The sequence below is a fragment of the Saitoella complicata genome (genome assembly GCF_001661265.1).
Source record: "Saitoella complicata NRRL Y-17804 unplaced genomic scaffold SAICOscaffold_1, whole genome shotgun sequence".
NCBI classification, from domain to species: Eukaryota; Fungi; Ascomycota; class Saitoellomycetes; order Saitoellales; family Saitoellaceae; genus Saitoella; species Saitoella complicata.
Genome location: NW_017566992.1, coordinates 1096068 through 1121574, shown reverse-complemented (window position 1 = coordinate 1121574; position 25507 = coordinate 1096068). Strand labels below are relative to the sequence as shown.

At 52.2% G+C, this 25507-nt stretch overlaps 10 protein-coding genes across 10 annotated transcripts; 5 read left to right on the top strand and 5 right to left on the bottom strand.

Moving 5' to 3' along the window:
- Positions 1-1125: 1125 nt before the first annotated feature.
- On the top strand, positions 1126-7048 carry SAICODRAFT_68776 (glucan synthase; the record flags this gene model as incomplete). The annotated part of the gene is made up of 2 exons (XM_019170425.1): positions 1126-1209; positions 1269-7048. The coding sequence occupies exon 2, from the start codon at positions 1289-1291 to the stop codon at positions 7046-7048; it is 5760 nt and encodes a 1919-aa protein (XP_019027563.1). The 5' UTR covers positions 1126-1209; positions 1269-1288.
- A 2986-nt stretch (positions 7049-10034) lies between these two features.
- SAICODRAFT_28594 (uncharacterized protein) lies at positions 10035-11964 on the top strand. The gene is made up of 3 exons (XM_019167178.1): positions 10035-10239; positions 10295-10530; positions 10587-11964. The coding sequence occupies exons 1-3, from the start codon at positions 10186-10188 to the stop codon at positions 11773-11775; spliced, it is 1479 nt and encodes a 492-aa protein (XP_019027562.1). The 5' UTR covers positions 10035-10185; the 3' UTR covers positions 11776-11964.
- Positions 11965-12068: 104 nt separating this feature from the next.
- Positions 12069-13814, top strand: SAICODRAFT_68774 (uncharacterized protein). Its single transcript, XM_019170424.1, has 4 exons — positions 12069-12267; positions 12318-12746; positions 12799-13101; positions 13154-13814. The coding sequence occupies exons 1-4, from the start codon at positions 12219-12221 to the stop codon at positions 13738-13740; spliced, it is 1368 nt and encodes a 455-aa protein (XP_019027561.1). The 5' UTR covers positions 12069-12218; the 3' UTR covers positions 13741-13814.
- On the bottom strand, positions 13812-15114 carry SAICODRAFT_108606 (uncharacterized protein). The gene has a single exon (XM_019165306.1). The coding sequence runs from the start codon at positions 15040-15042 to the stop codon at positions 13882-13884; it is 1161 nt and encodes a 386-aa protein (XP_019027560.1). The 5' UTR covers positions 15043-15114; the 3' UTR covers positions 13812-13881.
- A 166-nt stretch (positions 15115-15280) lies between these two features.
- Positions 15281-16232, top strand: SAICODRAFT_22813 (uncharacterized protein; the record flags this gene model as incomplete). Its single annotated transcript, XM_019166647.1, has 3 exons — positions 15281-15286; positions 15336-15676; positions 15737-16232. The coding sequence occupies 3 exons, from the start codon at positions 15281-15283 to the stop codon at positions 16230-16232; spliced, it is 843 nt and encodes a 280-aa protein (XP_019027559.1).
- Positions 16233-16299: 67 nt separating this feature from the next.
- On the bottom strand, positions 16300-17347 carry SAICODRAFT_4624 (S-adenosyl-L-methionine-dependent methyltransferase; the record flags this gene model as incomplete). The annotated part of the gene is made up of 2 exons (XM_019168847.1): positions 16300-17273; positions 17326-17347. 2 exons carry the CDS (start codon positions 17345-17347, stop codon positions 16300-16302), a joined length of 996 nt encoding a protein of 331 aa, XP_019027558.1.
- Positions 17348-17808: 461 nt separating this feature from the next.
- Positions 17809-20193, bottom strand: SAICODRAFT_22811 (aconitate hydratase mitochondrial precursor; the record flags this gene model as incomplete). The annotated part of the gene is made up of 2 exons (XM_019166646.1): positions 17809-20121; positions 20173-20193. 2 exons carry the CDS (start codon positions 20191-20193, stop codon positions 17809-17811), a joined length of 2334 nt encoding a protein of 777 aa, XP_019027557.1.
- A 693-nt stretch (positions 20194-20886) lies between these two features.
- On the top strand, positions 20887-21810 carry SAICODRAFT_68769 (uncharacterized protein). The gene is made up of 2 exons (XM_019170423.1): positions 20887-21057; positions 21112-21810. Exons 1-2 carry the CDS (start codon positions 21023-21025, stop codon positions 21743-21745), a joined length of 669 nt encoding a protein of 222 aa, XP_019027556.1. The 5' UTR covers positions 20887-21022; the 3' UTR covers positions 21746-21810.
- On the bottom strand, positions 21772-24131 carry SAICODRAFT_16441 (uncharacterized protein). Its single transcript, XM_019165656.1, has one exon. The coding sequence runs from the start codon at positions 24078-24080 to the stop codon at positions 21816-21818; it is 2265 nt and encodes a 754-aa protein (XP_019027555.1). The 5' UTR covers positions 24081-24131; the 3' UTR covers positions 21772-21815.
- Positions 24132-24266: 135 nt separating this feature from the next.
- On the bottom strand, positions 24267-25428 carry SAICODRAFT_74942 (dolichol-phosphate mannosyltransferase). Its single transcript, XM_019170952.1, has 7 exons — positions 25375-25428; positions 25211-25316; positions 25063-25162; positions 24979-25013; positions 24591-24927; positions 24431-24532; positions 24267-24375 (listed from the first exon to the last, which is right to left on the bottom strand). Exons 2-7 carry the CDS (start codon positions 25306-25308, stop codon positions 24328-24330), a joined length of 720 nt encoding a protein of 239 aa, XP_019027554.1. The 5' UTR covers positions 25309-25316; positions 25375-25428; the 3' UTR covers positions 24267-24327.
- Positions 25429-25507: the final 79 nt, after the last annotated feature.

Below are 25507 nucleotides of genomic sequence, written 5' to 3'. Positions count from 1 at the left end.
CAACCGCGACCCGCATTTCGAGCAACGGCTTCCACCGGACCGAGATCCACGACCTTGCCGAGCATACCAAGGTAGCTAAACCTGCTGTAGCTGCTGATATCAAGGAGACTGGACTGATCCGGACTTGGCAATTCCCACACTCGAGGTCCATGATGTCTTCGTACGTAGGTCGTCTCCGATAATAGTACTGCATTCATACGCCCTCGATGATTGCAAGGTTACATACAGGTGATGAATGACGTACGACTCCGCATCGAACCCTACTCCATCTGATTCTGGCAACCAAACCGAAGACGATCGATCAATCGCTGTTTTTTTCTCGATGTTGCATCTTACACGTGTTGCTAAAATTAGAAGTAATCTCTCGCGCGCGCGTTGCCGCCGCCAAGAAATTCGAAGAAAACAGCGCGTCAACCCGAGATTCTCCCCAAGGAGACAGCTTTGACCATGCCGGAACTGGCCCGCATGGGTGCCGAGACGTAACGTTGAGAGATAGGTTCTGAGCCGGTCTGTAGAGTTACGAGTGTAGCTATATATGTAATACCAGGCTGATCTGGCAGCGAGGGGAGGTTTGATTAGTGCAAGGATCCACGCACTTGGGCTTTCATACGCGCGCGAGGGAAGCCTTCAACGTAGGTGGTGCTCGGGTGCTCGAGGAAGAGAAGGCAGAAGGTGACGGGAAAAGGGTCGAGAAGAGCTGGGAAAACGGCAGTGAAGAGGTAAAATAGCTTAGCATAGACCCTGCTCTTTTCCCTGTCGTATCGTCCTCGAATCTGCGTATCGCTGGCTTAACAACAGCTGTTTACTTCCTGCTCGGACTAGTCTAGTTTCTTCGTACCCCTAACATACACACCCAGGTCCCCCCTTCGAAGAAAATGAGGCTTCAAATCAGTCCCGGGCCACCCAGGTCAGACCGAAATCGCCACACCGTCTAGAAGTATACTGCTTCTCCAGCACCTCTCCCCCTAGAAGAAACGACTGTTTGATTCTCAAGCTCGTCGTCTTCACCCTTTCTCACTTCTCTTTTGCCAAGCGAACCGGTTTCGTGAACGCATTTGGAGAAAGAAGTCGACCACTCTCGATCGTTTGACGACTTGACTTTTGAGAAGAAGGGGAGCATACATTCCTGTTTTCTCACTCTCGTTCGGCCGACATCTTATCGCCATCTACTCAATCATTTTAAGAACAGAGCAGCTTGTTAGGTTGATTGTACGTTTTTCCTTATCTCGTTACAATTTCGACCGTGTATTGACCGAGATGATGAACAGTTTTCGCAACGTTTTAAACAATGTCGCATCCTCAGCAATACGACGACCAGTACGCTCCGGCTCAACAGACCGACTCGTACTACGGCGAGGACGGCTACGATCAGCACGGTCAGCTTAACGCCCAGTACGCCCAGGACGACGGGTACGTTGCTCAGGGTCACGGATACGCCGACGGACACGCCGACGGACAGGGCTACTACGAGGACTCCGAAGTCGGAGACTCTTACTACGGCCAGCAGGGCCAATATGCCCAGGACCAGGGTTACTATCGTCAGGATGGTTACGCTGAGGACTACCCTCACGATGCATACCCTGCCGACTCTTCTTCTCACTTGCCCGTTCCCCGCGGCAAGGGCAAGATGAGGGGTGACGAGGACGAGTCTGAAACTTTCTCTGACTTCACCATGAGGAGCGACCAAGCTCGCCACCCGGACATGGATGCTTACGCTTCCGACCCCAGGTATCAGTCCTACGGTCCTTCTACGGACTCTTTGTCCCAGATGGCCGGTGACGGTCGTCGTGGATACCGTCCGGACTCCAGCCAGCTTTCCTTCAACGGTAACCGCTCCTCCGGTGTCTCTACCCCCGTCTACGGTACCGACTACGCCGCTGCTGCCCAATCTCGCTCTCGCGAGCCTTACCCCGCCTGGACCGCCGACAACCAGATCCCTCTTCGCGCCGAGGAGATTGAGGACATCTTCATCGACTTGGCCAACAAGTTCGGTTTTCAACGGGACAACATGCGTAATATGTTCGACCACTTGATGACTTTGCTTGACTCTCGTGCGTCGCGTATGACAGCTAACCAGGCTTTGCTCAGCTTGCACGCCGATTACATTGGTGGTGACAACGCCAACTACCGCAAGTGGTACTTCGCTGCTCAGTTGGACATGGACGACGCCGTTGGCTTCGCCAACATGAAGATCGGTAAGGCTTCTCGTAAGGTTAAGAGGGCCGCTAAGAAGAAGAAGGCCCAGGCTGACTCTGGCGATGTCGAGGGTACCCTTGCTGCTTTCGAGGGTGACAACTCCCTTGAGGCCGCCGAGTACCGCTGGAAGACCAAGATGAATCAGATGAGCCAGCATGACCGTTGTCAGCAATTGGCTTTGTACCTCATGTGCTGGGGTGAGGCAAATCAGGTCCGTTTCACTCCTGAGGCACTCTGTTTCATCTTCAAGTGCTGTGACGACTACCTTCGCTCCCCCGAGTGCCAGAACATGACTGAGCCCGCTGAGGAGGGCAAGTACCTCACCGAGGTTATCACCCCTCTTTACAGGTTCATGCGTGACCAAGGTTACGAGATCAACGATGGCAAGTACGTCCGTCGTGAGCGTGACCACAAGTCCATTATTGGTTACGATGATATCAACCAGTTGTTCTGGTATCCCGAGGGTATCAAGCGCATCCAGCTCAACGACAAGACCCCCTTGATTGACATCCCTGCCTCTGAGCGTCTCCACAAGTTGCACGATGTCAATTGGGGCAAGGCTTTCTTCAAGACCTATAAGGAGTCTCGTTCTTGGTTCCACATGGCTACCAACTTCAACCGTATCTGGGTCATCCACGTCTCTACTTTCTGGTTCTACACTGCTTACAACTCGCCTACTCTCTACACCCACAACTACGTTCAAACCCAGGACAACAAGCCTCCTAGGGCTGCTTACCTTGGTGCTGTCGGTTTCGGTGGTGCTATCGCTTCGTTCTTGATGATTGTCGCCACTCTCTGTGAATGGCGTTACGTTCCCCGTGCATGGGCTGGTGCGCAGCACTTGTCCAAGAGGTTGTTGTTCATCTGTATCATCTTCGCTATCAACTTGGCTCCCGGTATTTACATCTTCTCCTTGAGCGAGTCTGGCCAGGAGGGCAAGATCGCCGTGATTGTCGGTGTTGTTCACTTTATCATCGCGCTCATTACGTTCTTCTTCTTCGCTATCATTCCGCTCGGTTCTCTGTTCGGGAACTACTTGACTGGGAAGTCCAGGCGTTACGTTGCGTCCCAGACCTTCACGGCTTCGTACGCTAGGTTGACAGGTAAGGACATGTGGATGTCGTACGGTCTCTGGGTTCTTGTCTTCCTTTGCAAGCTCATCGAGTCCTATTGGTTCTTGACCCTTTCCATCAAGGACCCCATCCGTGTCTTGTCTACCATGACCATCGAGAACTGCCCCGGAGACAAGATCTTGAAGAACTACCTTTGCCGTCGTCACGGTAAGATTCTCTTGGGTATGATGTACCTCGTTGACTTGGTTTTGTTCTTCTTGGATACCTTCTTGTGGTACATTATCTGGAACACCATCTTTTCCGTCGCTCGTTCCTTCTACCTCGGTATCTCCATCTGGACTCCCTGGAGGAACATATTCTCTCGTTTGCCCAAGCGTATCTACTCCAAGATCTTGGCTACCAACGACATGGAGATCAAGTATAAGCCCAAGGTTTTGATCTCTCAGATCTGGAACGCTGTCGTTATCTCCATGTACCGCGAGCACTTGTTGGCCATTGACCACGTCCAGAAGTTGTTGTACCACCAGGTTCCCTCTGAGCAGGAGGGTAAGAGGACTCTCCGCCCCCCTACCTTCTTCGTCAGCCAGGAAGACCACTCCTTCAACACTGAGTTCTTCCCTGCGCACTCTGAGGCTGAGCGTCGTATCTCTTTCTTCGCTCAGTCCTTGTCTACTCCTATCCCTGAGCCTCTTCCGGTTGACAATATGCCTACTTTCACTGTTTTGGTTCCCCACTACAGTGAGAAGATCTTGTTGTCCCTTCGTGAGATTATCCGTGAGGAGGATCAATTGTCCCGTGTCACTCTTTTGGAGTACTTGAAGCAGCTTCACCCTGTCGAGTGGGAGTGCTTCGTCAAGGACACCAAGATCTTGGCTGAGGAAACCGCTGTTTTCAACGGCGCCGGACCCTCTCCTTTCGAGAAGGATGAGAAGGACGCTGTCAAGAGCCAGATTGATGACTTGCCTTTCTACTGCATTGGTTTCAAGAGCGCTGCTCCTGAGTACACTCTCCGTACCCGTATCTGGGCTTCACTCCGTTCCCAGACTTTGTACCGTACTGTTTCTGGTTTCATGAACTACGCCAAGGCCATCAAGCTCTTATACCGTGTTGAGAACCCCGAGGTCGTTCAGATGTTCGGTGGTAACACTGATAAGTTGGAGCGTGAGCTCGAGCGCATGGCTCGTCGCAAGTTTAAGTTCTTGATCTCTATGCAGCGTTATTCTAAGTTCAACAAGGAGGAGCAGGAGAACACCGAGTTCTTGCTCCGTGCTTACCCCGACTTGCAGATTGCCTACTTGGACGAGGAGGCCCCTCTCGAGGAGGGCGAGGAGCCCCGTATCTACTCATGCTTGATTGACGGTCACTCCGAGATCATGGAGGATGGCAAGCGTCGTCCTAAGTTCCGTGTTCAGCTCTCTGGTAATCCCATCTTGGGAGACGGAAAGTCCGACAACCAGAACCACGCCATTATTTTCTACCGCGGTGAATACATCCAGCTTATCGATGCTAACCAGGACAACTACCTTGAGGAGTGTCTTAAGATCCGTTCCGTTCTTGCTGAGTTCGAGGAGTTGTCTCCTGACAACAACAATGTCTCTCCTTACACTCCTGGTCTTGCTCCTCAGACTACCAACCCCGTGGCCATTCTCGGTGCTCGTGAGTACATTTTCTCTGAGAACGTTGGTGTCCTCGGTGACGTTGCTGCCGGAAAGGAACAGACCTTCGGTACCTTGTTCGCTCGTACTTTGGCTCAGATCGGTGGTAAGCTCCACTACGGTCACCCTGATTTCTTGAACGGCATTTTCATGACTACACGTGGTGGTGTCTCTAAGGCTCAGAAGGGATTGCACTTGAACGAAGATATCTACGCCGGTATGAACGCTTTCATGCGTGGTGGTCGTATCAAGCACTGTGAGTACTACCAATGTGGTAAGGGTCGTGACCTGGGTTTCGGATCTATTCTCAACTTCACCACCAAGATCGGTACTGGTATGGGAGAGCAGATGTTGTCTCGTGAGTACTACTACCTCGGCACTCAGCTTCCTCTCGACCGTTTCTTGTCTTTCTACTACGCCCACCCTGGTTTCCACATCAACAACTTGTTCATCATTTTGTCTGTGCAGCTCTTCATGATCGTCCTTCTCAGCATTGGTGCGTTGAAGCACGAAGTCACGCTCTGTGTTGTCGCTTCGGGTGCCCCGATTACCGACCCTCTCGTGCCTACTGGATGTTACAACGTTCACCCCATCATTCAGTGGGTCAAGCGTTGTATCTTGTCCATTTTCATCGTGTTCTTCATCGCTTTCGTCCCTCTCGTTGTTCAGGAGCTTACTGAGCGTGGTTTCTGGCGTGCGGCTACCCGTCTCGCCAAGCACTTCGGTTCTCTTTCCCCCTTGTTCGAGGTGTTCGTCTGTCAGATCTACTCGCACTCCTTGTTGACCAACTTGGCACTCGGTGGTGCTCGTTACATCGGTACTGGACGTGGTTTCGCTACTGCGCGTATGCCCTTCTCTATCTTGTACTCTCGTTTCGCCGGTCCCTCGATCTACCTTGGTGCGCGATCGATCATGATGTTGTTGTTCGCCACTATGACTACTTGGGTCGTCCACTTGGTCTACTTCTGGGTTTCATTGTTGGCTTTGTGTATTTCGCCTTTCGTCTTCAACCCTCACCAGTTCTCTTGGACCGACTTCTTCGTGGATTACCGTGAGTTCATCCGCTGGTTGTCTCGTGGTAACTCTCGTTCGCACGCCAACTCCTGGATCGGTTACTGCCGTTTGTCTCGTACCCGTATCACTGGTTACAAGCGCAAGGTCCTTGGTCTTCCTTCTGAGAAGTTGTCCGGTGACATTCCTCGTGCTGGTTTTGGCAACATCTTCTTCAGCGAGGTTCTCGGCCCCATTCTGTTGGTCTGCCTCACCCTCATCCCCTACTTGTTCATCAACGCCCAGACCGACACTGGAGGTGCTGAGCCTACTAACGGTCTTATTCGCGTTGCCCTTCTGTCCTTGGCTCCTATCGCTGTCAACGCTGGTGTCGCTATGATGTTCGGTGCTATGGCCTGTTGTATGGGTCCTCTTTTCTCTGTCTGCTGCAAGAAGTTCGGTGCTGTCCTTGCTGCCATCGCTCACGCCATTGCTGTTATTATCCTCATCATTTGTTTCGAGGCGATGTGGTACTTGGAGAACTGGTCTTTGGCTAAGGCCATTCTTGGTATGATTTGCTCCACCGCCATCCAGCGTTTCGTCTACAAGCTCATCATCTGCCTCTGCTTGACTCGTGAGTTCAAGCACGATAGTTCCAACTTGGGATGGTGGACTGGTAAGTGGTACGGCCGCAACCTTGGTGGACATGCCTTCTCTCAGCCACTTCGTGAGTTCGCTTGCAAGGTCTCTGAGCTTGGTCTCTTCTCTGCCGACTTCTTGTTGGGACACATGATCCTCTTCATCTTGCTCCCGGCCTTGTGTATTCCTTACATTGACCGCTGGCACTCGATGATGCTCTTCTGGCTTCGTCCTTCCCGCCAGATTCGTCCTCCTATTTTCTCCCTCAAGCAGAACAAGTTGCGCAAGCGTATTGTTAGGAGGTACGCGACCCTTTACTTCGCTATCTTGATTGTCTTCTTGGCTCTCATCGTCGCTCCCTTGATTGAGGGCAAGAACTGGGGTACTGGTGTTAGCATTCCGGAAGACTTGCGTCAGCCTGCGTTGACCAGGACTCATCTTTCCTACACCAGGAAGACCGCCTCTTGGGCCACGACCACCACGACTGCCGCTTAAGCGGCCTAGCTTTAAGTTTGCTTTTAGAGTTACGGACATGGGTTTTTATTGCACTGTTTCTGTTCCGGTGCTTTGTACTTAGATCGCTATTGCTGTTAAATTGACATGAATCTTTCACATATATTGAACAGACCTACCTACGCCTACGCTGCACCTTCCTTACTTTTGTGTTCACATATCAATGAACCCTGTTTCGGTTTTGTTCACGCTGTTGTTACGGACGGGTAGTACCACGATGTCAGACCAGCACTTACTCAGGCCTCATCTGGTCAAGATGCATGTTACTTGCCCATACTGGCGTCACGGCTAGGAAAATACGCAATTCACGAAATTGGGTAGCCGGTCCCTCGAGAACGGGTGCGTTCAAACGGTTGCGCTCATGATCATGATCAGGCCCAGGATCTGCGAAAGGGCCCGAGTGTCGATAATGTTGGAGACTTGCTGCCGGGCGATCCATGGCTATATGTTGTCTACCTAGGTAATTTAAATTTGAGGGGGCCCAATCAACATACCAGGTAAGCGAGGACGGCATGGGTTTATGTGAAGCAGGATAACCCACTTCATGCGACGTCGTTAGTGTTTGACAATGGGCGCACCGAAATGGGGAGTGGTCACACAGGGACGTTGACGAAGAGTATCTGGCAGGTCTAAGATCAGATGTAGAGGGGCCCAGGTTGTTTGTCACTTCTGCCGAAGAAATAAGACCATCGAAACACATGGCAACGTCGGAGTTTGACGGATATCTGCGTGCGAGGGCATGGTAGACAACATCTGGGCATTGAGACATGAGCATAATTCTTACTACGTCGAGGAGTTCGGGTACATTGCAGCTCTAGATTTGTTGCAGTTGCTGCATTTGCGTCCGCGGTCGGCGCAACCGCACGCGTGTCAATTGGCCATGGCTTTAACCGCATGGCCAAGTAACGAGCTCAATACACCAACGCGTACGTAGGCAACCGTGAATTCAAATCCTCGGTATACGTTTACGGCGCATATAAGCCTAGTCAGCCGCGTATATTCTCATGACCAAGCAGCACCTACTCTCGTCCAGCTCAAGCCCGGGCAGAACTCAGGACTATGCCGGTGTTGGGACAGAGCACCCCTTCCATAGAACTCCTCCGGCTGTGCTTTCAACGAGCTGCTTCCGATCCGCGTGATCGGCTCAAACTGCCAAAGTCAGAAGCTGACAAGAAACTTCTGATTGCTCCAGCACTAGAAAGCTCCCTCGAGGAATGTAGAAACTCAAAGTCGTACGCCTCATCGGAGCTCCTTCGAATTGAGGCACTCCCGCCGGTGGTGTTTCGGACGTACCAAATACCCCTCTGCGAGGACATGTACATACAGCTAGGAATCTACATGTAGTAGCTTCTATTCCGCGTGCGATTACTTCTGCGCACCTACCCGCGGATGTAAGGACTTAACCTGTGGGGATATGAAAACCGGACAAGTATCACCGGCTAGTAGATACATACGGGTCCTACGAGAAGCGAAGACGGCGGCGCAGTGCGTCAACGGATGAATACTAAGGGTCCTGGAAAATGTGATGTGGCGGAGGATTATAGAAGTACCGGAACTACAGACCCGGCTTATCCGACGATCGTTACAGCGGCAGCATCAACAGTGACACGTTTTTCGAGAAGGATTTGGTGTAGAGGAAAAGGTCCTTCACAGGAAGCAATGATTGGTGCTTGGCCACACGGCACCCCAGCCATGGATGATCGAGATGATGTCAAAGCCATGCTTGCCCTCTGTCCGTCTTCTGTCAAAGTTTACTCCCCGTCTGCTTAGACCTGCCTCGTGCCGTCTGCTACGAATTTCCAGCCGGGGTTTCGAGGATCGTATTTTACTCACTGATCGGTGAATTGCGCAAGAAAGCAGGGTTGCGGAGCCGTACATTAGCAGTGCGGCCACTTGACCCCCAGGGGTCTCGGACCATCAGGGTCCTTGTGAAGCCTCAGCCGAGCTTATCAACATATTATGAATGACGTTGGTGCCACCCTATGCCTCGTTCTTCCAAAGCATTCTTTGCCTGAATTTCTTGCCTTTCAATTGAATGCGGCCGGCTTGAAGTCGGTGCCCACCGGGGCGAGGCGCCGGCGTCCAGTCATGCAAACACCGACCAACCAATCAGGCCATGCAAAGCGTATTGGAAGGCGACCGCTACAGCTTGCATAACAGTCGTTGGGGGAGGGGTATTCCAGGCGAAAGGCAGTTTGATCTGTGCCAAGACAGCTCTCTCACTGTTCCTTCGGCGTCTGATACCTGTCAATCGCAAAAATGGTCGCACCAAACCGCCGTAGATGCACAGAACCAGCAACGATCTTGCTGCGGGCACGTTTATCAAAGTCTAGATCTACAATGAGGCCAGGGTCATTTCCCCACGACGATGCTGACTGATCTACTCCACGTGCTTGCTAATCATTAAGTATCGTTCGCATGGCCTGACCGAGGATCCGGAAATGCCTCGGAATTCTCGCCATGTGCTCTGGAGCGCTTATGTGAGCAACCCCTGCGAGCTCGAATGGTTGGCCATGGGAGCTTTCCTCGATCCGGGCATTTCACGATTAGCAAGGGTCTAGGCTGAGCGGACAGTACGAGCCGCGTGGTTCCTTGTAGGAGAGCTCCTGGTAGTGCGAACTCAAAACAAAGTAGAACATTTTTGCGCTTTGGCCCCTCTGGGGGGCGCCGGCTCGAGTGGCTCAGCGTAGGCCCGTTGCACCAAAAGTACCAATTAGCGCGACAAGTCTTCAAAACGGTACATACCCTTTCATTCGAAGGCAAAGTCTCACCACTTTGGAACGGAGTAATTTAGAAAGTACAGTTCGAACAAAGAGCTTCGAGACTTGAAACAACGCAGATCCGCGGCTGAACAGGCATGATCGCGGGGTCCGTTGGTTCATAACACCGGACGGCTAGAAGCCCTGGGGGCCACCTGTGAGCCTTGGCTGTTCCCGAACTTACAAGTGCTCATGCCGGCTTATGCCACGAAGACCACATGGTCCCTGTGGCTGATGGGAGGACGCTGCCCTCCGCGATCGTCTTTATACCGATGTTTCCTCGATTGCGTTCTCCCGTCAACATATCTGCGCTCCCTTAAGTACACGCCCGGCCCTACTTTAACAGTATAGAGGTTCACCATGGCACGTAAGAAGATTCAGATCAAGAAGATCGAGGATCCGAAGGTCAAGACGGTATGTCGGATCGCGTCTCACGGTTCAATTGAATGGGTACTAACTCGGTGATAAGGTAACCTTTGCCAGGCGTCGCAATGGATTGCTCAAGAAGGCCCACGAACTCTCAGTTTTGTGCGATACACGAATTGCAATTGTGATGTTCGACGCGAAGGACATGTGCCATGTTTACCACACCGACAAGAACTCATCGGCAGACGAACAGTTGAAGCGATATCTCAACAAGTCGTTTGCCACTATCGACCCTCGGAGAAATTATGAGACACCGGACTTTGCTCAAGAAGACCCTTCGTATGTCAATTCTTCCCTTGGGTCATATGTGTGCATATTTAACCTTTGATCCGCAGAACAGCACCAGTATGGCGAGTTCAACAGAGCAATGTCGCGATCGTCAACACCTACGAAGTGCTACCAGCACCAGGGCAGGGCGAATCGAATGACGGAGGTAATGGCGAGGACGATGGTGACGATATGGACGGATCGGAGCAACTCTGCGTTCGCTCCAAGCGGTCATACCACACCAATGAATCTCAGCCTGACGTTCAGAGCCCGTTCTTCCAGGGACTACAGTCTCCACCTGTTAGTGATGTTGTGACTCCGGTCGCTGAGGAAGAGCTTTTCTCTCCCACGGCGGTGAGCGTCAGCAGTAGATTCTCTACACCAGACCACTCTGGGCTCTGCATTATGCCGGAGTCTCCAATGTCTTCACAAACCCCGGTCTCTCCTGCGGCATCTATGTCACAACATCAAATGCAATGGACAGGCCAGTCTACCTTCTGGCCTCAGCAGCAGCAGCAAACGCAACAGTATCAGATGATGCAGCAGTCTGTTAGAAGAGCAACAATCGCCCCAACTACTCGGCCTGTTCTTCAGCGTGCGCAGTCCACACCTGTGATCAGGAGATCATCTCATGTGATGTACATGAGTCAGCAGCAAGCCATTCAGGCAGCTGCACACCAGGCTCTGATGCAAAGCATGCCTTCAGTCGGTGATATGCAGTTCCAGGCTATCCCTATGCGACGGGTGTCGACTGAGCGTGCTCAGGTGCCACGCTCTGTACCACCTCAGCTCGCTGGACACCCTTACCCGAACTTGGTGCAGAGACAGTTGTCGCAATCCCAACTGCCCTCGCCGAACCCGTCGGTTTCGGGTATGTCAACAATCAAGTTCGGAGCCGTGCCTATGGTGAGGGAGGAGACGCTGTCGCCTACTGAGGAGATTGCTGCTCCCTTCTTCTCGTCGCAACCCCTTCCAACCCCCAGTCAATCGACAGGCATGGAGAACCTTGGCCTTGCACCTCCACAAGCATTCTCACACCAGCGCGGACTGAGTGTCCTTGATGACATCGCAAACTTTCAGGCCGAGATCGACGCGTCACTGGCGCTTGATCACGCGATGAAGCAAGAGGACGCGTCGGTGGATGCCGTGGAGAAATGGCTTTCGCAGGATATGAAGGTGGAGACTGCTTACGTGCCGGGCACGGACTTGACAGTGATGGATACGGAGAACACGAATGCTGCAATGATGGCATGGTAGGATATGAGCATACACGATCGACGGAGGGCTGGTGAACAGGATATGTTGCATGGGCGGAACGGAGAGAGCATCGGTCACGGAGTCTATATTACTTGGGATACCCGGCATTGAACCACTTTGAGACTTTAAACTTGCTAGCTATAGCCATTAGCTCAGCTTTATCTGCATTCTTTTATCGATTTATGGCACTGTTCCAGTACTGCCTTCTGCTGCCTTTTGATTGACGTCGGTGTGCTTGTTGCCTGCAGCGGAAGCAGTCGAAGTCCATCTCCTCATGGAACCGAGCGCACCTCATACAACTCCAGCAAACCGCAGCGAACGTGCTTAAGGGAGCGGTGATAGCATCCTGGAAGTCTCGGTTAAGCTCCTGTATATACGCTCAATAGTTCCACTCATCATAGCAGACCGGCCATTGGCAGACGCGTCGCTGGAAGACGCGGGCTATGGACGTCCTCTACCTGTCCATCGACGATGAGCAGCAGTTCTTCGCAGGTATATGCGTATCCTTTAATACGTACAGTCCGCGACTAAGTTGTCTTTAGAGCTGGACGATATTGTCAACTCACCCATCCACTCGCGAGATCAGGTCGACAACACCGTCACCTCTTTCGTCCGCTTCGCAGCACAGTTCAGAGAACAGTACCTCCAAACAACACACGCAGTATGCCGCGTTTCATTCAAACTGATGGATTCGTCTCTGTATGAACCAAATGCGTCTCATATTCGCAAACTTCTCATCAGGCTTGCTCTACTCCCTGAATGCGCATCGTCGATGCTCTACATGATATTGGCGTTGCTATTTCTGGACGGGCGCACGCATCCCAAGACATACAGGGCAATGAACAAACACGGGATGTTTGGGAAGTTGATCGAAACTGTCAAGCACGGGGAGGACGCACAGTTGCAGAGGATGGGATTGGAGCTGCTTTACGAGATGTGCCGAGTTCAGAAGGTCGGGAGACGGGAGCTAGGTGAGCGTAAGCAAGAGCATAACTGGATGACTGATGCTTACTCTCCTTGCAGAATCTATCGATGTCGAGTTCCTCGTCTATCTCTTCAGTTTCGTCGAGGACATGTCCGACGAACACGATATCCATTCCTACGCTGTTCTCAAGGTGATTCTTGTTCTCAATGAACAATACATGGTCGCATCTTTACCATCACAAAAAGATCAAGTCAGTGCGTTTGACATTGCTTCGCCGGCTCCGTCGAAGCCAGGCACACCTTTACCGCCGTTATCGAACAAGGTCATGGAGCTATTGTCGGTGAGGGGTTCGGAATTCAAGGCGTTTGGAGAGAACATCATCTTCCTCTTGAATCGAGAGCGTATGTAGCACCTCCAGGATCACTCTGAGCATTTAACTGACAAGAAATCTAGGTGAAACATGTCTTCAGCTCCTAGTTTTGAAGTTTCTTTACTTAACCTTCACCACGCCTGAAACATACGAATACCTCTATACAAATGACCTGCGAGTGCTTGTGGATGTGTTCATCAGAGAGTTATACGACCTTCCAGACGAAGCCCAAAGTCTGCGGCACACATATCTCCGAGTGTTGTATCCGCTGTTAAGTCACACACAGCTACGACATGCTCCACACTACAAGGCAGATCAACTACGAAAGTTGTTACTCTGTCTCAACGGCACGGCACGAAGCGCACATTTCCAAGCAGTGGATGCGACCACAATCCGACTTGTCAGTCGCTGTGCGAAGGTGTCGTGGTTGGAGATGCCGCAGGAAGTCAAAGTTCAGGAAAAGGAGCTGGATGAACTCAGCAAGAAAATGGAAAGATTGGGTGCTAGCTTGGGGCGGAAAGAGTCGGGCAGTGCTACGAGTGTTGCAGCAGTCGCTGTTGTTCAGAAACCACCACCCGGAAAGGTAACGCCACGAAAGATGCCGCCTCCTCCGCCGCCGGGAAGACGGCACAGAAATGGGCAGTGTACGCCGACGATCGCGGTTGAATGATGAACTGCGGCGATCATTTTGAATCTTTGACATTGGGTATTTTGCAGCTGGGGAGTACGGTGCTTTGTTACGGGAATCTTGGCGTTTCAAGTACCTTTTTCTGGTTTTATTCGGGCATACAGGGTATTTTATATAATATAATCATTTCAAACCAAAGAGTACGTCCATGTTGACCTTCTGCTTCTTCATCTTGACCCCAGCCCTTTCGGAAGTTGGGGGTGGTCTTGACTTCGCCGGCTCTTGTCTCTCTTGTTTAGTGACAGCAACGAGTATCGTCCGTCTCATATAACAAAATACAACGTTCTTCGTCGCGCTCTTCTTGCCGATGTTCCTTCCGAACTGTCTAGGTACTTCGGCACGTACCTCCAGCAAAGGCACACCATCTCTCGCGATCGGCAGGCAGTCCCAGTACTTCGCTTGCAAAGACGGGATATCGCCCTCAGGCCATTTTTTGCGCTCCCAATCCGTCCGCTCGAGAATGTCCCCATTGATCGATGTGTTCTCACACTCCAATACCCTTAGTGCCTTGAAATGAGGCAGATGCTTAACGACAGTACGGTCCGTGATAGATTTGCACCTGCTAACGCACAGCAATGTAAGTTGCGCAAACTTCCCTTCCGATGCTGCCCGGGCGAGGTTGGCGAAGGTTGAGTCTGTAACTGCACTCCCTGAGATATCGAGTGCAGCAAGGTTGGGGAGGTGTGCCAGGGAGACTAACTCAGTTGTGTTGTTGGCAAGGGTCGGGAAAGCGGAGAGATCAAGTACCGTAAGGAATGCAGATGCTGGTGCCCAAATAAGGTGGGTAAATATCGAGATGCGGGCAGACGGTGTTAGTGTTTCGCTCCGGTTTGGAATGACGGTACCGTATACGGTCGCGAAAGTCTTCCAGGCTTGAAGATTGATAAGCTGAGAGTCGGTAAGTCTTTCCCAGATACGATAACCCGAATTATGCCATGGTATATCCCGTAGATGGTCGACGCTCAGGTAAGATATGTTCACCGCCAAGGCATGTGCAGCCAAAAACGACAGGGAGGGTGGTGGAAGTTCTGCATGATCCCGGTGTCCAATATAGGCTTCGAGCGGCGACTTAGCTTCCAACGAAGAGGAGAAGCTTGATGCAAAAGAATGCTTTGGAAGTTGCGCAACGGCTTCAATGAAGTTCACGCCAGAGTCGTAATCGAACTGTATACACGCAGTGACCGAATCCTCTGTCAGCGTGCGCTTCGCACGACTCGTTGCTGAGGTTGACGAAGAAGCCGGCTTCCTCGAGGACCTCGATACTACATGACCATTCCGTTGCATGATATAGCGTAGAGAAGCATCCCCAGCTGGTAGGTACCTGGTAATTGTCGAGGACGGGTTTCGAGCATCTGTAGACCCTCGCAATAAGGTTTATCCGGGGTACGCCGGCCTGCAGCAGCTGCAGCGGCAGGGTCCTCGTAATAGGAGGTATGTTTGTATCCGTCCAAACAGGAGTCCGCCCAACCTCTACACCCCAGTGGAGGCCGCGAACGGTCCTCGTCAATGGAGAGCGATGAACATGATTGTAAGTCAATGTTGGTGTTCTTTTTGATGAGGATGCTCATATCTGATAGCTTGGCCTCGCACACTTCTGTGAACAACATGGCCCTTCTATTGTCTTCTGCACCCAAGCTATCCCTGAGGATTACGCTGGGCAGACAGGCTTGACACCATCGACGTCGACAGCAGCTGCGACAGCTGCGAATTCGACATGTGCGGCATGTGCATTTACTGTACCGAAAAGTCTCGGACTGACGACAACCGATGCCAAAGGCGTGGCAATCATTGCACCGCCAGTATTGAGAACCACGGATCCTGAGTCAGATGCGTCTGGTGGAAAAATGAACTACATGTCTATGCGGTATCCGAAGAGCCATTTGAGGTATACGGCGCTCAGACAGGCATGTGTGAGAGGGTTCGTTTTGCTTCCTCATGGAACAACTACAAGATTCCGCAGCTGACCCAAAACGTCCAGATTATCCTGTGAACTGCTCCCAGGACGGTCCGGTCCGGTCATGTTCGGCGACCCAGAAGCAGGATATGCAATTGCGCATGTATTCCGCCTCCCGGATCCCCGTGCTCGCGGTTCGAATCGCTTTTATTCCCTCATCGCGCTGTTCGAGGACGACGCCGCAGCTGCCGCGGCATGGACCTTCGTCACCGAACGATTTGCGGCGCTGGTAGAACACATCAGATCAAGAGCAAGGACGGCCACAACCGCGCAGTCTACTACACAAGGCATTGGTACACGTCCAGAGGGATTCCTGCGGCGGAGAGAAGGTACTACGATACCGAGAGGTCTGCCTGAATTGACGGGGTTGGATGATGTTTTTGTACAGATGCACGCCAGTTTCGCGTGGATGCTTAGTATACTGAGGAAGAGATGGGAAGGACCGGCAGAGTATGATTCGGCGGTTACCGAGAGCACGATTGGCCCGGGCAAGGACGGTGAAGTGGGTGATATTACTTAAGTGCAATTGATATTATGAGCCAGTATGATAACCCTTTCTATGATTTCCGAATAATATGTTTGTTGTGTTATTTCTTCTTGCCTATATTCTTCACAACTCCATTCTCACCTTTGGGATCTTTCTCCCTGTCGTTTGTCCATCCCTTTTCAAACAACTCCGTTGGCTTGAATGGCCACTTTGAGAAAGCCTGTGTAACTTGATCAAACTCCTCGACCGTATACGCGTTTACCGGTTTACTCAAATCCAGCCCTGAAGGCATGCATTTAATCAGGCTGTCTGAGCCTGATCCCAGCATCATAAGCGACTTTTCCATAGCGGTGGCGCGGAGGATGAACAGGTTTCTGAGAACATAATCAAACTCTGCAAAATCACTGTTGAACAGAGGCTTTTCTTTGGGCGTGAACTCCACCAGTGTGTAATCACCCCTTTGCCTCCAATCATCCGGCGTTGTCTCGATCACATCCTTCATAGCCGCCTCGTCATAATTAAAAGCACCCATATGAGCATCCTTGGGCGACGCAATCACCCGCATGTCTGCACATGCCTGCGCAATGATTGTGGGTCGCGCGCGGGTATGTCCTCCGGGACCGACCAGAAGTCTGTCCGCGCTCTTCGTCTTCATCCAAATGAGCATTCGTACTCTTCCATATTTCTGGATCCAGTTTCGCCGAGGCAACGTACAGAGAAACTGCACTGCGAGCGCTTCTCCCGTGGCACCGTTCGGCATTGAAGCAAAGAGAAGAAGAGAGTCATTGACTCTCTCCATTGACTGATTTTCCGGCGTGATCGTCCCATCGGCGATCAACTTATCATACGTCGCCCAGTCGTAACCCTCTAGGCTTGTGTATTTGATTCGTCCTTCAGTTTTCGCGTCAAAGTCCTCCATAATCGGAATAAACTTCTTGTGCGGCTCCATGAGGACGTGCCTGCGGGGTTTAGCGACGTTCCAAATAGCACGGGTGAAAAGACCGAAGCCGGGGTTCATTTCGAGGATGTCGCCATTCTTATAGTAGGACCAATCGTAGGCCTCGGCAAGCCTGTCTATAGACAATGGTTAGATCCTCTCTGTTAGCTGCACATGACCACAACATACTTGCAAGGTCCTGGTTGACCATTAACGTTCGCTTCGGGACGCCAGTTGCATATGTGCTGAGCCTGGCCTGAGACGGCAGGGCCTCGAAGCTCGTCCTTAAGAGTTGTGTCCCTCTCATGTCGAGTTGTCGTCTCGGTGTTGTTGGTTGAAAATCCCCAAAGCTGCAGCAGCGATACTTCGTATGTAACGAAGATTCGGGATTGTCAGGCACGCCCCAAGGCCGGGTCGGGCACCGCCATAAAGGCCTACTCTACCGTATACGCTCACCAGTTGACTTGCAAGGTTCATAGCTGTTCTATCATGGCATTGAAGTTGTGTGACGAATTATTTTTCTTTACAACAAAAGAGCAATAAGGTATGTGTAGGCAACATAACGGATCCCACAGTAAAAAGTAACCAAGAAAAAAGCCAAAAGCTGATAAAATACACAAACACCGTAGTTTACACAACCCACCCTAATCGTCTTCCTACTCATAACTTCACTTATGCCTTGTTCTTGGAGGCCATAGCGTTGAGCGCGGAACCAGCCTTGAACCACTCAATCTGACCCTCGTTGAAGGTGTGGTCCAACTTGGTCTCCCAAGCCTCACCGTTCTGGGGCTTCACCCTCAAAGTCAACTGCTTACCGGGAGCGAACTCGGGGAGACCAACAATGTCGACAACGTCGGTCGGGTTGATCTTGTCGTAGGCGGAACCGTCAACGAAGGTCAAGGGCAAGAGACCCTGCTTCTTCAAGTTGGTCTCGTGGATACGAGCGAAGGACTTAACGATGATGGCACGACCACCGAGGTGACGGGGCTCGAGAGCGGCGTGCTCACGGGAAGAACCCTCACCCAAGTTGTCCTCACCGATGACGACCCAGGGGATGTCCTGGGCCTTGTAGGCACGGGCAACGTCAGGAACGGGCTGGTACTCACCAGTCAACTGGTTCTTCAAGGTGTTGGCCTCACCGTTCTCGGCGTTGATGGCACCAATCATGTAGTTGTTGGAGATGTTGTCCAAGTGACCACGGTACTTCAACCAGGGACCAGCCATGGAGATATGGTCAGTGGTACACTTACCCTTAGCCTTGATGAGAATCTTGGCATCGGTCAAGTCCTTACCGTCCCAAGCCTTGAAGGGCGAAAGGAGCTGAAGACGGTCGGAGGTAGGGGCGACATCGACCTGGACGGAGGTACGCTCCTCAGGAGGAGCCTGGTAGGTGTTCTCTCCGGGGTCGTAACCGCGGGCAGGAAGAGCGGCACCGGTAGGAGCCTCGAACTTGAACTCCTTACCGTCAGCACCCTTGAGGGTATCGGTGAGGGGGTTGAACCTCAAGTCACCAGCGAAGATGAAAGCGGTGACGAGGTCAGGGGAGGTGACGAAAGAGTGGGTCTTGGGGTTGGCGTCGTTACGGCCAGTGAAGTTACGGTTGTAGGAGGAGAAGATGGAGTTGGGGGTACCCTTCTCAACATCGCGACGGTCCCACTGACCAATGCACGGACCACATGCGTTGGCGAGGACGGAACCACCAATCTTCTCAAAGGTCTCGAGCTGACCGTCACGGGCGATGGTGGCACGAATCTGCTCGGAACCGGGGGTGACGAGGAAGCCAGACTTGGCCTTAAGACCGTGAGCCAAAGCCTGGTCCGCAATGGAAGCGGAACGGGACATGTCCTCGTAGGAAGAGTTGGTGCAGGAACCGATCAAACCAACCTTTAAGTCAAGGGGCCATCCGTTCTTCTCGGCGGTCTCAGCGAACTTGGAGAGGGGAGTGGCCAAGTCGGGGGTGAAGGGACCGTTGATGTGGGGCTCGAGCTCGTTGAGGTTGATCTCGATGACCTGGTCGTACTCAGCACCCTCGTCAGCGCGAAGGACGTGCTGGAACTTCTGGGCGTGCTTGGCGATGGACTCACGGCCAGTAGCAACCAAGTAGTCGGACATGGACTTGTTGAAGGGGAAGATGGAGGTGGTAGCACCGATCTCAGCACCCATGTTACAGATGGTACCCATACCAGTGGAGGAAAGGGAGTCGACACCAGGACCGAAGTACTCGACGATGGCACCAGTTCCACCCTTGACGGTGAGGATACCAGCGACCTTCAAGATGACGTCCTTGGGAGCGGTCCAGCCGGAAAGCTTACCAGTAAGCTTAACACCGATAACCTTGGGGCACTTCAACTCCCAAGGAATGTCGGCCATAACGTCGACAGCGTCAGCACCTCCGACACCAACAGCGATCATACCGAGACCACCACCGTTAGGAGTGTGGGAGTCGGTACCGATCATCATACCACCGGGGAAAGCGTAGTTCTCGAGGATGATCTGGTGGATGATACCAGATCCAGGGCGCCAGAAACCGATGTTGTACTTAGCACAAGCAGTAGACAAGAAGTTGTAGACCTCCTTGTTGATGTCCTTGGCACGGGCCAAGTCCTTAACACCACCAACCTGGGCCTCGATCAAGTGGTCACAGTGGACGGTGGTTGGGACAGCGACGGAGGGCATACCAGCAGACATGAACTGCAAGATAGCCATCTGGGCGGTAGCGTCCTGACAAGCGACACGGTCGGGACGGAGCTTGAGGTAGGACTTTCCACGCTCAATGTCCTGCTCGTGGGGGTTGTCCAAGTGACCGTAGACGACCTTCTCGGAGTAAGTGAGAGGCCGGTTCAAACGCTGACGGACGATGTCAATGTTCTCGGAGAGCTTCTCGTAGTTGATGTACTTGCCCTTCTCCAAGTTGGAGAGCTGGACCTTGCCAGAGGCATCGGCGACAGTGGCCAAGCTGCGGACGTTGCGAGCGGCCGAGGAAGCCTGGAGAGCAGTTAGCGACCGTCGAGGAGGTCAATTGATCAGAGCACATACCGTCTTGAGAGCCCTAAACATTGTGGCTATGTATGGGGGATATTGGTTAGGGAATCGAAACTGTTCAGCGGAGAAGACCCAAATTTACGTACCCAGCGGGCTGCGACTTAGCGCCGTCACATTTCCCTCCAGCCGAGCGGCACCCAATGACCGCGCGTGTGAAAAGTAATCCCCCGGAAACCCAGCGTCGGAGGAGGAGGAGGAGGAGGGGTAATCCGGAGATGCGACGGAGGGAAGGAGATCATCTTTGTATTCTGTGCATCGCTAGCTAGCTATCTCTGTATATGCCTAAAGTGGGGCGGGGTCTGTTTCGCTGCGATGTTATCCTTCACTCCTCGGGCAGTGGGAGCGAAGCATATGAGAAAGGCTACGATGACAACAACCGGGTATCAAGCGGTTTATAGTCGGGATTTTACTCCCTTTGCTCTCCCGTGTCATTTCCCCTGATGGCTCCGTGGTAGGCAAGACACCAGTGGATATGAACGGGGTGTACTCTACAAAAAAAGCAGCGGTGCTGCTGGAGATACGACCATGACGACGCGTCAATGATCAGCAATCAGGCAGTCAGACGACGCCGCGTTCGCGGCAGAGACAGGAAGATCCCTGACAGTTCAAACTGGACAGAATGAACGACGAGAGGGCTTCCCCTGCCTGCCGCAGTCGACAAGCGGCATCGCCAAATGGACAAGGTCTTGCTGGTCTTCCCCGGCGTCAGCGAACGCGAACAGCTTTAACCACAAAACTTCTCTGCCGCTAACCGTGGCGCAGTTGTGGCGTGGGGATACTGCAGCTGCCCAATCGACCCTCGATCGGTTGCTGTAACGAAGATAATCGAGTGAACTGATCAAATATGGCAAGAGACAAGCAAGTAGCTAAGGGCGGACGGTGCGTTTCTTTCTAGGTCGCCTTCGCTGTTGTTTTGCTGACTTTCTTGCACAGTGCCCCTCCCAAGGCCAAGCGTGGCGGCCGTGGTGGCTCCAAGTTCTCTCGTGACGCCGGAGAGTTTGACTCTCTCCCCTCAGGTTACGCAGTTTCTACTCCCGAGAAGTGGTCCTCGTCCAACCGCCGCCGCAACGACGATTCTGACAGTGAGGATGACGATTCCGAGGAGGGCTCTAAGAAAGGATCTGGATCTGACGAGGAGTCATCTTCTGAGGAGGAGAGCGGTTCCGACGATGAGTCTGGCTCCGACGATGAGGAGGCTGCACGAGAGGCCATGCGCAAGATGCAACTTGCAGAGCAAAAGAAGGCCAGTGCCGCCCCGGTCATCCAGGTTGCGAACCCAAATCGCAACCAAAAGGCGGCGATGAAGATCAGTGATATGGAGGCTCCGCGCGAGTTGTCCCGTCGTGAGCGTGAAGCCAAGGAGGCGGCTGAGAAGCAGGCGAGATACTGGAAGTTGCACCTCGAGGGAAAGACCGACCAAGCAAAGGCGGATCTGGCACGGTTGGCCAAGATTAAGGCGGAGCGTGAGGCGAAGGCGAAGCAGAGGCTGGCCGAGAAGGAGGCCACGGAGTCCGTACAGAAGTCTGCATTGAAGGCACAGAAGGAGAGGGACGCTAAGAGGAAGTAGTTTAACGGTTCTACGATTATATGGATTTACTGTGGTGTTGCCCTGACATTTGGATGAACCAGCACAAAATCTAATATTCAGTTCTACGGTAGCGGTTGTAGTCTGAATGTATAGCTTGACCATCATACAAGGCAGCCCTTGTGTTCCTGACCTGCTCTCGCGTCGGATACATCGAAGGCCAAAGTTCTTCAATCAACTCCTGGACTTCTTCCATGAAGGTTGGGTTTCGAGAATCCTGCGCCATTACCACCAACATGCAAATTGTGCTGATATCTGGTGTCAAACGCAACCTGGCCATAAGTTGTAGCAGCAATATCAGGTCTGCAGTCATATTTGTCTCCGCGTACAGCCTTGCCAGCGCATCGCAGGTGCGCTGATGTGGTAATGATCGGGCGATGTTGATATCGTCCATTAGCTCGTACCTAGGGTCCACGATCCAATTTTGGACCTCTCGAATGGCCGTAAACTGCGGCCGGACACCCGCCTCCCACTCAATACCACTACTCCAACCCTCGCTCGCTGCAACACATAATGCCCGCAACACCGGTCCATTCGGCAGGATGCCCTTCTCCCTCATCTCACAATAGAATCCCCATATCTCTTTGCTCTGTCGTCCTGGTGGAACACCCCAGCGCTTCCGAGATATTAGGGCCCTCATCAAGCCATTGTAGCTGTGGGCATCCGGGAACCAATCATTCTCCCCACCAGGATTCCGCTTGACCAAGAAGTACAGATCTCTCAAATCCTCCTGTCGGCGCATTATTTTAAGCAGGGCGCGGACAATCCGGTGATCCATTGGAATTCCGAACAGTTTCTTCGCTTCCTTTAGGAGCCATTTCGCAGTGACAAGGTCTTCTCCCAGCGAGCGGATTAGTTGAAAAATCAACAAGCTATTCGGCACAACTCCGTCTTCCAAAATCTTCAACCAGACACGCTTCATTGCTTCCCCGTCGATAGTTGTTTCTTTTCTGACTTTATCCAACAGTGTATACCAAGCCCACAGGTCGGGGGGTGTTTCAGGCGTCTCTGACCGGAGTTGATCGAAAAGCGCAAGAGTTGTCCGTGCATCCTGTACCGCCTGAAGCTTCGCTACGGCCATCTCCCACGGACCTGCGTGGGATGAAACAATCGGCAGTGATGGACTCCCCGCCTCGTGAAGACTTGGTTTTGAAGCGCTATGTAGAATTGAAGCCTCGTATAGCGCCAAATGACCCCCATCGGGCTTGACGCCGTCTCTTTTCATTTGGTCAAACAGCTGCTTCATCTTCTCGACACCCTGACTGGCTGTGGTCATGGAAAGAGCCCTGTATCCTCGATGACTGATGCTGATATGCCTTTCCTCCATCGTTTCCCTTATGAGAATCTGTGCAGCTCGTACATAGGCTGTATTCGTCGCAGGGACCTCTGTTTCCCTGGGACCAACATCATGTGTAGTAGTGTGGGCCGGTGGCTTAGAAATTAGCAGCAAGATATGATTCCAGATGAAGTTCTTTCTCATTTCGAACCTTTGACACAGCTCAGCGATCCTGATCAGCATAACCGGTACAATAGTTCGTGCTCGTTCAATCAACCGTACGCAGATCGTCACTTTCGCATGTTCTCGTTCGTATAATCTGGTCTCCTCTATATCCTGACAAGTTCCATCAAGAACTCTTTGTATTACGTCGTCATCTCGAAGGTTGAGATTATCCCATTGATGCTCGATAACATGGAACATGGCAACCAGGTCTTGCGCATTGCACTTAATCTTCTTCAATGCCTGCATAATCAGGAATGATGGCCATTCGTATCCGTCCATGATCCTGATAGCTTCTCCAGTGCTGTCTGCGTGATAGGCCTTGATCCAACGCTCATAGTCGGCCAGGTTCCAGCCGTTGTCGCGCAACCAATTCAGCTCAGACTCTGCGACCAGCAACTCTGGTGGGTTGCTCATAGGGTCGTACAGGCGAGGAACGGGCGGAGTCACCGAGTAGTCGAAATAGACTTCGCGAATCCAGACGACAAACCAACCTGGCACAAAGAGATTTCGCAAGGTTTTTCGTGCTGGGGATATTGGTTTGTGTGTTGTAGATGCTTGCGCCGGAGGTGAAGAAGTTTGCCCTTCATTCGTCGTGAACAATGCTGTTGATCCAGAGGAAGCGTACCTCCGACGAAGCTGGTCATTATGTCGCAGAGTAGTGGGCGGGTGCTGGCCCTTCTTTGAGCTTGCTGAATGGTGCCGGCAGAAAGTGCATTTCTGCGAAGGCGACGCCGGCTTGGAAGGCCTAGATAGGGTGGCCCATCGTTTCGCGTATGCCCGCTCGAAAGCCTTGAGGAAAATATTACCATGTGTCATTCAAGTTGGCCATTGACTTGACATGAGAATGTTTTGTCGAGTACGAGGTTGTCGGCCAATGCTTCTCCAGATTTCTGGGCCTGCAGTTGTCTACGTTACAGTACTGTACGTCGCAGTGTACCGAAAAGGGATATTACAATACGACGATCAAGATTAATCATGAAAAGACTCAAAATGGGTATAATGCTTCCAAGAACGACATAAGATGATAGGCTCCCTGCTTTCCTCGACTTTGCAGCAGTCCTCCTCATACAGTGGTGAACAAAGTCCAAACTCCTTTCAAGTACTGAATAATCTGTAAGATGTGACGTTAACAACCGCACAATGTTATCTGCAGCCGGAGTTAAAACCTCATCACTACCCAACTTACTCTCACCATAGAGACGGTCCACAAAAGCGATGGGGACTTCGCCAATGGTGAACTTGTTCGCCCGTGCACGGACCATCATTTCCTATGCGCCACAAGTCAGCCTTCCTCGCAACCGACTGAATCATGCAATGTTCACTCACCATCTGGAACACGTAGCCCTTGCTCTTCGTCTCAGAGATGATCTTCTTCAACACCTCCTTCTTGTACAGTCTAAAGCTACCAGTGACATCACTGACTCCCGGCGCAAGGACAATCCTGCAAAGCAAGTTCGCTCCCCTACTGATCGTCTTCCTCTTCAAATCCCATCCGTAAACGCCGCCATCTCCGGCGTAACGCGTCCCGGTGACGATGTCGAGCTTCTTTGCCTTCTGCAGTTGGATGAATTTTGGGATATATTTGGGGTGGTGGGAGAAGTCAGCGTCCATAATTATGACGAAGTTTCCGGTGCAGTATTGAAGGCCGTGAATGTAAGCAGTACTGATGCTCGTGTGAGTATCCTGTGCGGTCAACCTCCGGGTTCAAACGTACCCCAAGCCAAGCTTGCCTGCGCGAGGCTTCAAGAGCTGTAAAAGAATAAGCACTGGAGCCTCCTCTGGCATGCATGCAACTCACGATCTTGTCACTTCCGTAAACCTTCTCCAACTGCTTCGCGACTTCTTGCGTGCCATCGGGAGAGTTGTCATCCACAATGATCAATTCCCAGTTGATACCACTTCACGCAATGTTAGCCAAGCCTCCATAAAGGCGTTGCAGCGCGTACTTGTCATTGAAAGTCTTGGCAAGGAGCCAGGTGATGATAGGAAGGTTCCTGCGCTCGTTGTATGTCGGGAGGATGACGGAGTACTTGTCAGCGGGCATCGCGAAGGCTGTGAAGCAGTGTCGTTAGCAAGATGCTCAGACCTCGACTCAGGCTTGGCTGGTCACCTTGGAAGTATGGAGATTGTCCTGCAATTTGTTTGTTGATACTCGACTTGCCGCCCTTGAGCGTCGCGGCATCATCATCTGGCGGCTCCGTCAGGGGTCCACCGGGGAGGCCGTGGGAAACACATACACCCCA

Bases quoted from the DNA above. Each gene is read 5' to 3' on its own strand.
- SAICODRAFT_28594 (XM_019167178.1), top strand. From the start codon at position 10,186: ATGGCACGTAAGAAGATTCAGATCAAGAAGATCGAGGATCCGAAGGTC. The intron at 10,240-10,294 runs GTATGTCGGATC...CTCGGTGATAAG, and splicing joins AGGATCCGAAGGTCAAGACG to GTAACCTTTGCCAGGCGTCG. The intron at 10,531-10,586 runs GTATGTCAATTC...TTTGATCCGCAG, and splicing joins TTTGCTCAAGAAGACCCTTC to AACAGCACCAGTATGGCGAG.
- SAICODRAFT_68774 (XM_019170424.1), top strand. From the start codon at position 12,219: ATGGACGTCCTCTACCTGTCCATCGACGATGAGCAGCAGTTCTTCGCA. The intron at 12,268-12,317 runs GTATATGCGTAT...AGTTGTCTTTAG, and splicing joins TGAGCAGCAGTTCTTCGCAG to AGCTGGACGATATTGTCAAC. The intron at 13,102-13,153 runs GTATGTAGCACC...CAAGAAATCTAG, and splicing joins CTTCCTCTTGAATCGAGAGC to GTGAAACATGTCTTCAGCTC.
- SAICODRAFT_108606 (XM_019165306.1), bottom strand. From the start codon at position 15,042: ATGCAACGGAATGGTCATGTAGTATCGAGGTCCTCGAGGAAGCCGGCT.
- SAICODRAFT_68769 (XM_019170423.1), top strand. From the start codon at position 21,023: ATGGCAAGAGACAAGCAAGTAGCTAAGGGCGGACG. The intron at 21,058-21,111 runs GTGCGTTTCTTT...TTTCTTGCACAG, and splicing joins CAAGTAGCTAAGGGCGGACG to TGCCCCTCCCAAGGCCAAGC.
- SAICODRAFT_16441 (XM_019165656.1), bottom strand. From the start codon at position 24,080: ATGACACATGGTAATATTTTCCTCAAGGCTTTCGAGCGGGCATACGCG.
- SAICODRAFT_74942 (XM_019170952.1), bottom strand. From the start codon at position 25,308: ATGCCCGCTGACAAGTACTCCGTCATCCTCCCGACATACAACGAGCGC. The intron at 24,928-24,978 runs GTACGTTTGAAC...CACGAGCATCAG, and splicing joins GCAGGCAAGCTTGGCTTGGG to TACTGCTTACATTCACGGCC. The intron at 24,376-24,430 runs GTTTTAACTCCG...CACATCTTACAG, and splicing joins GTAAGTTGGGTAGTGATGAG to ATTATTCAGTACTTGAAAGG.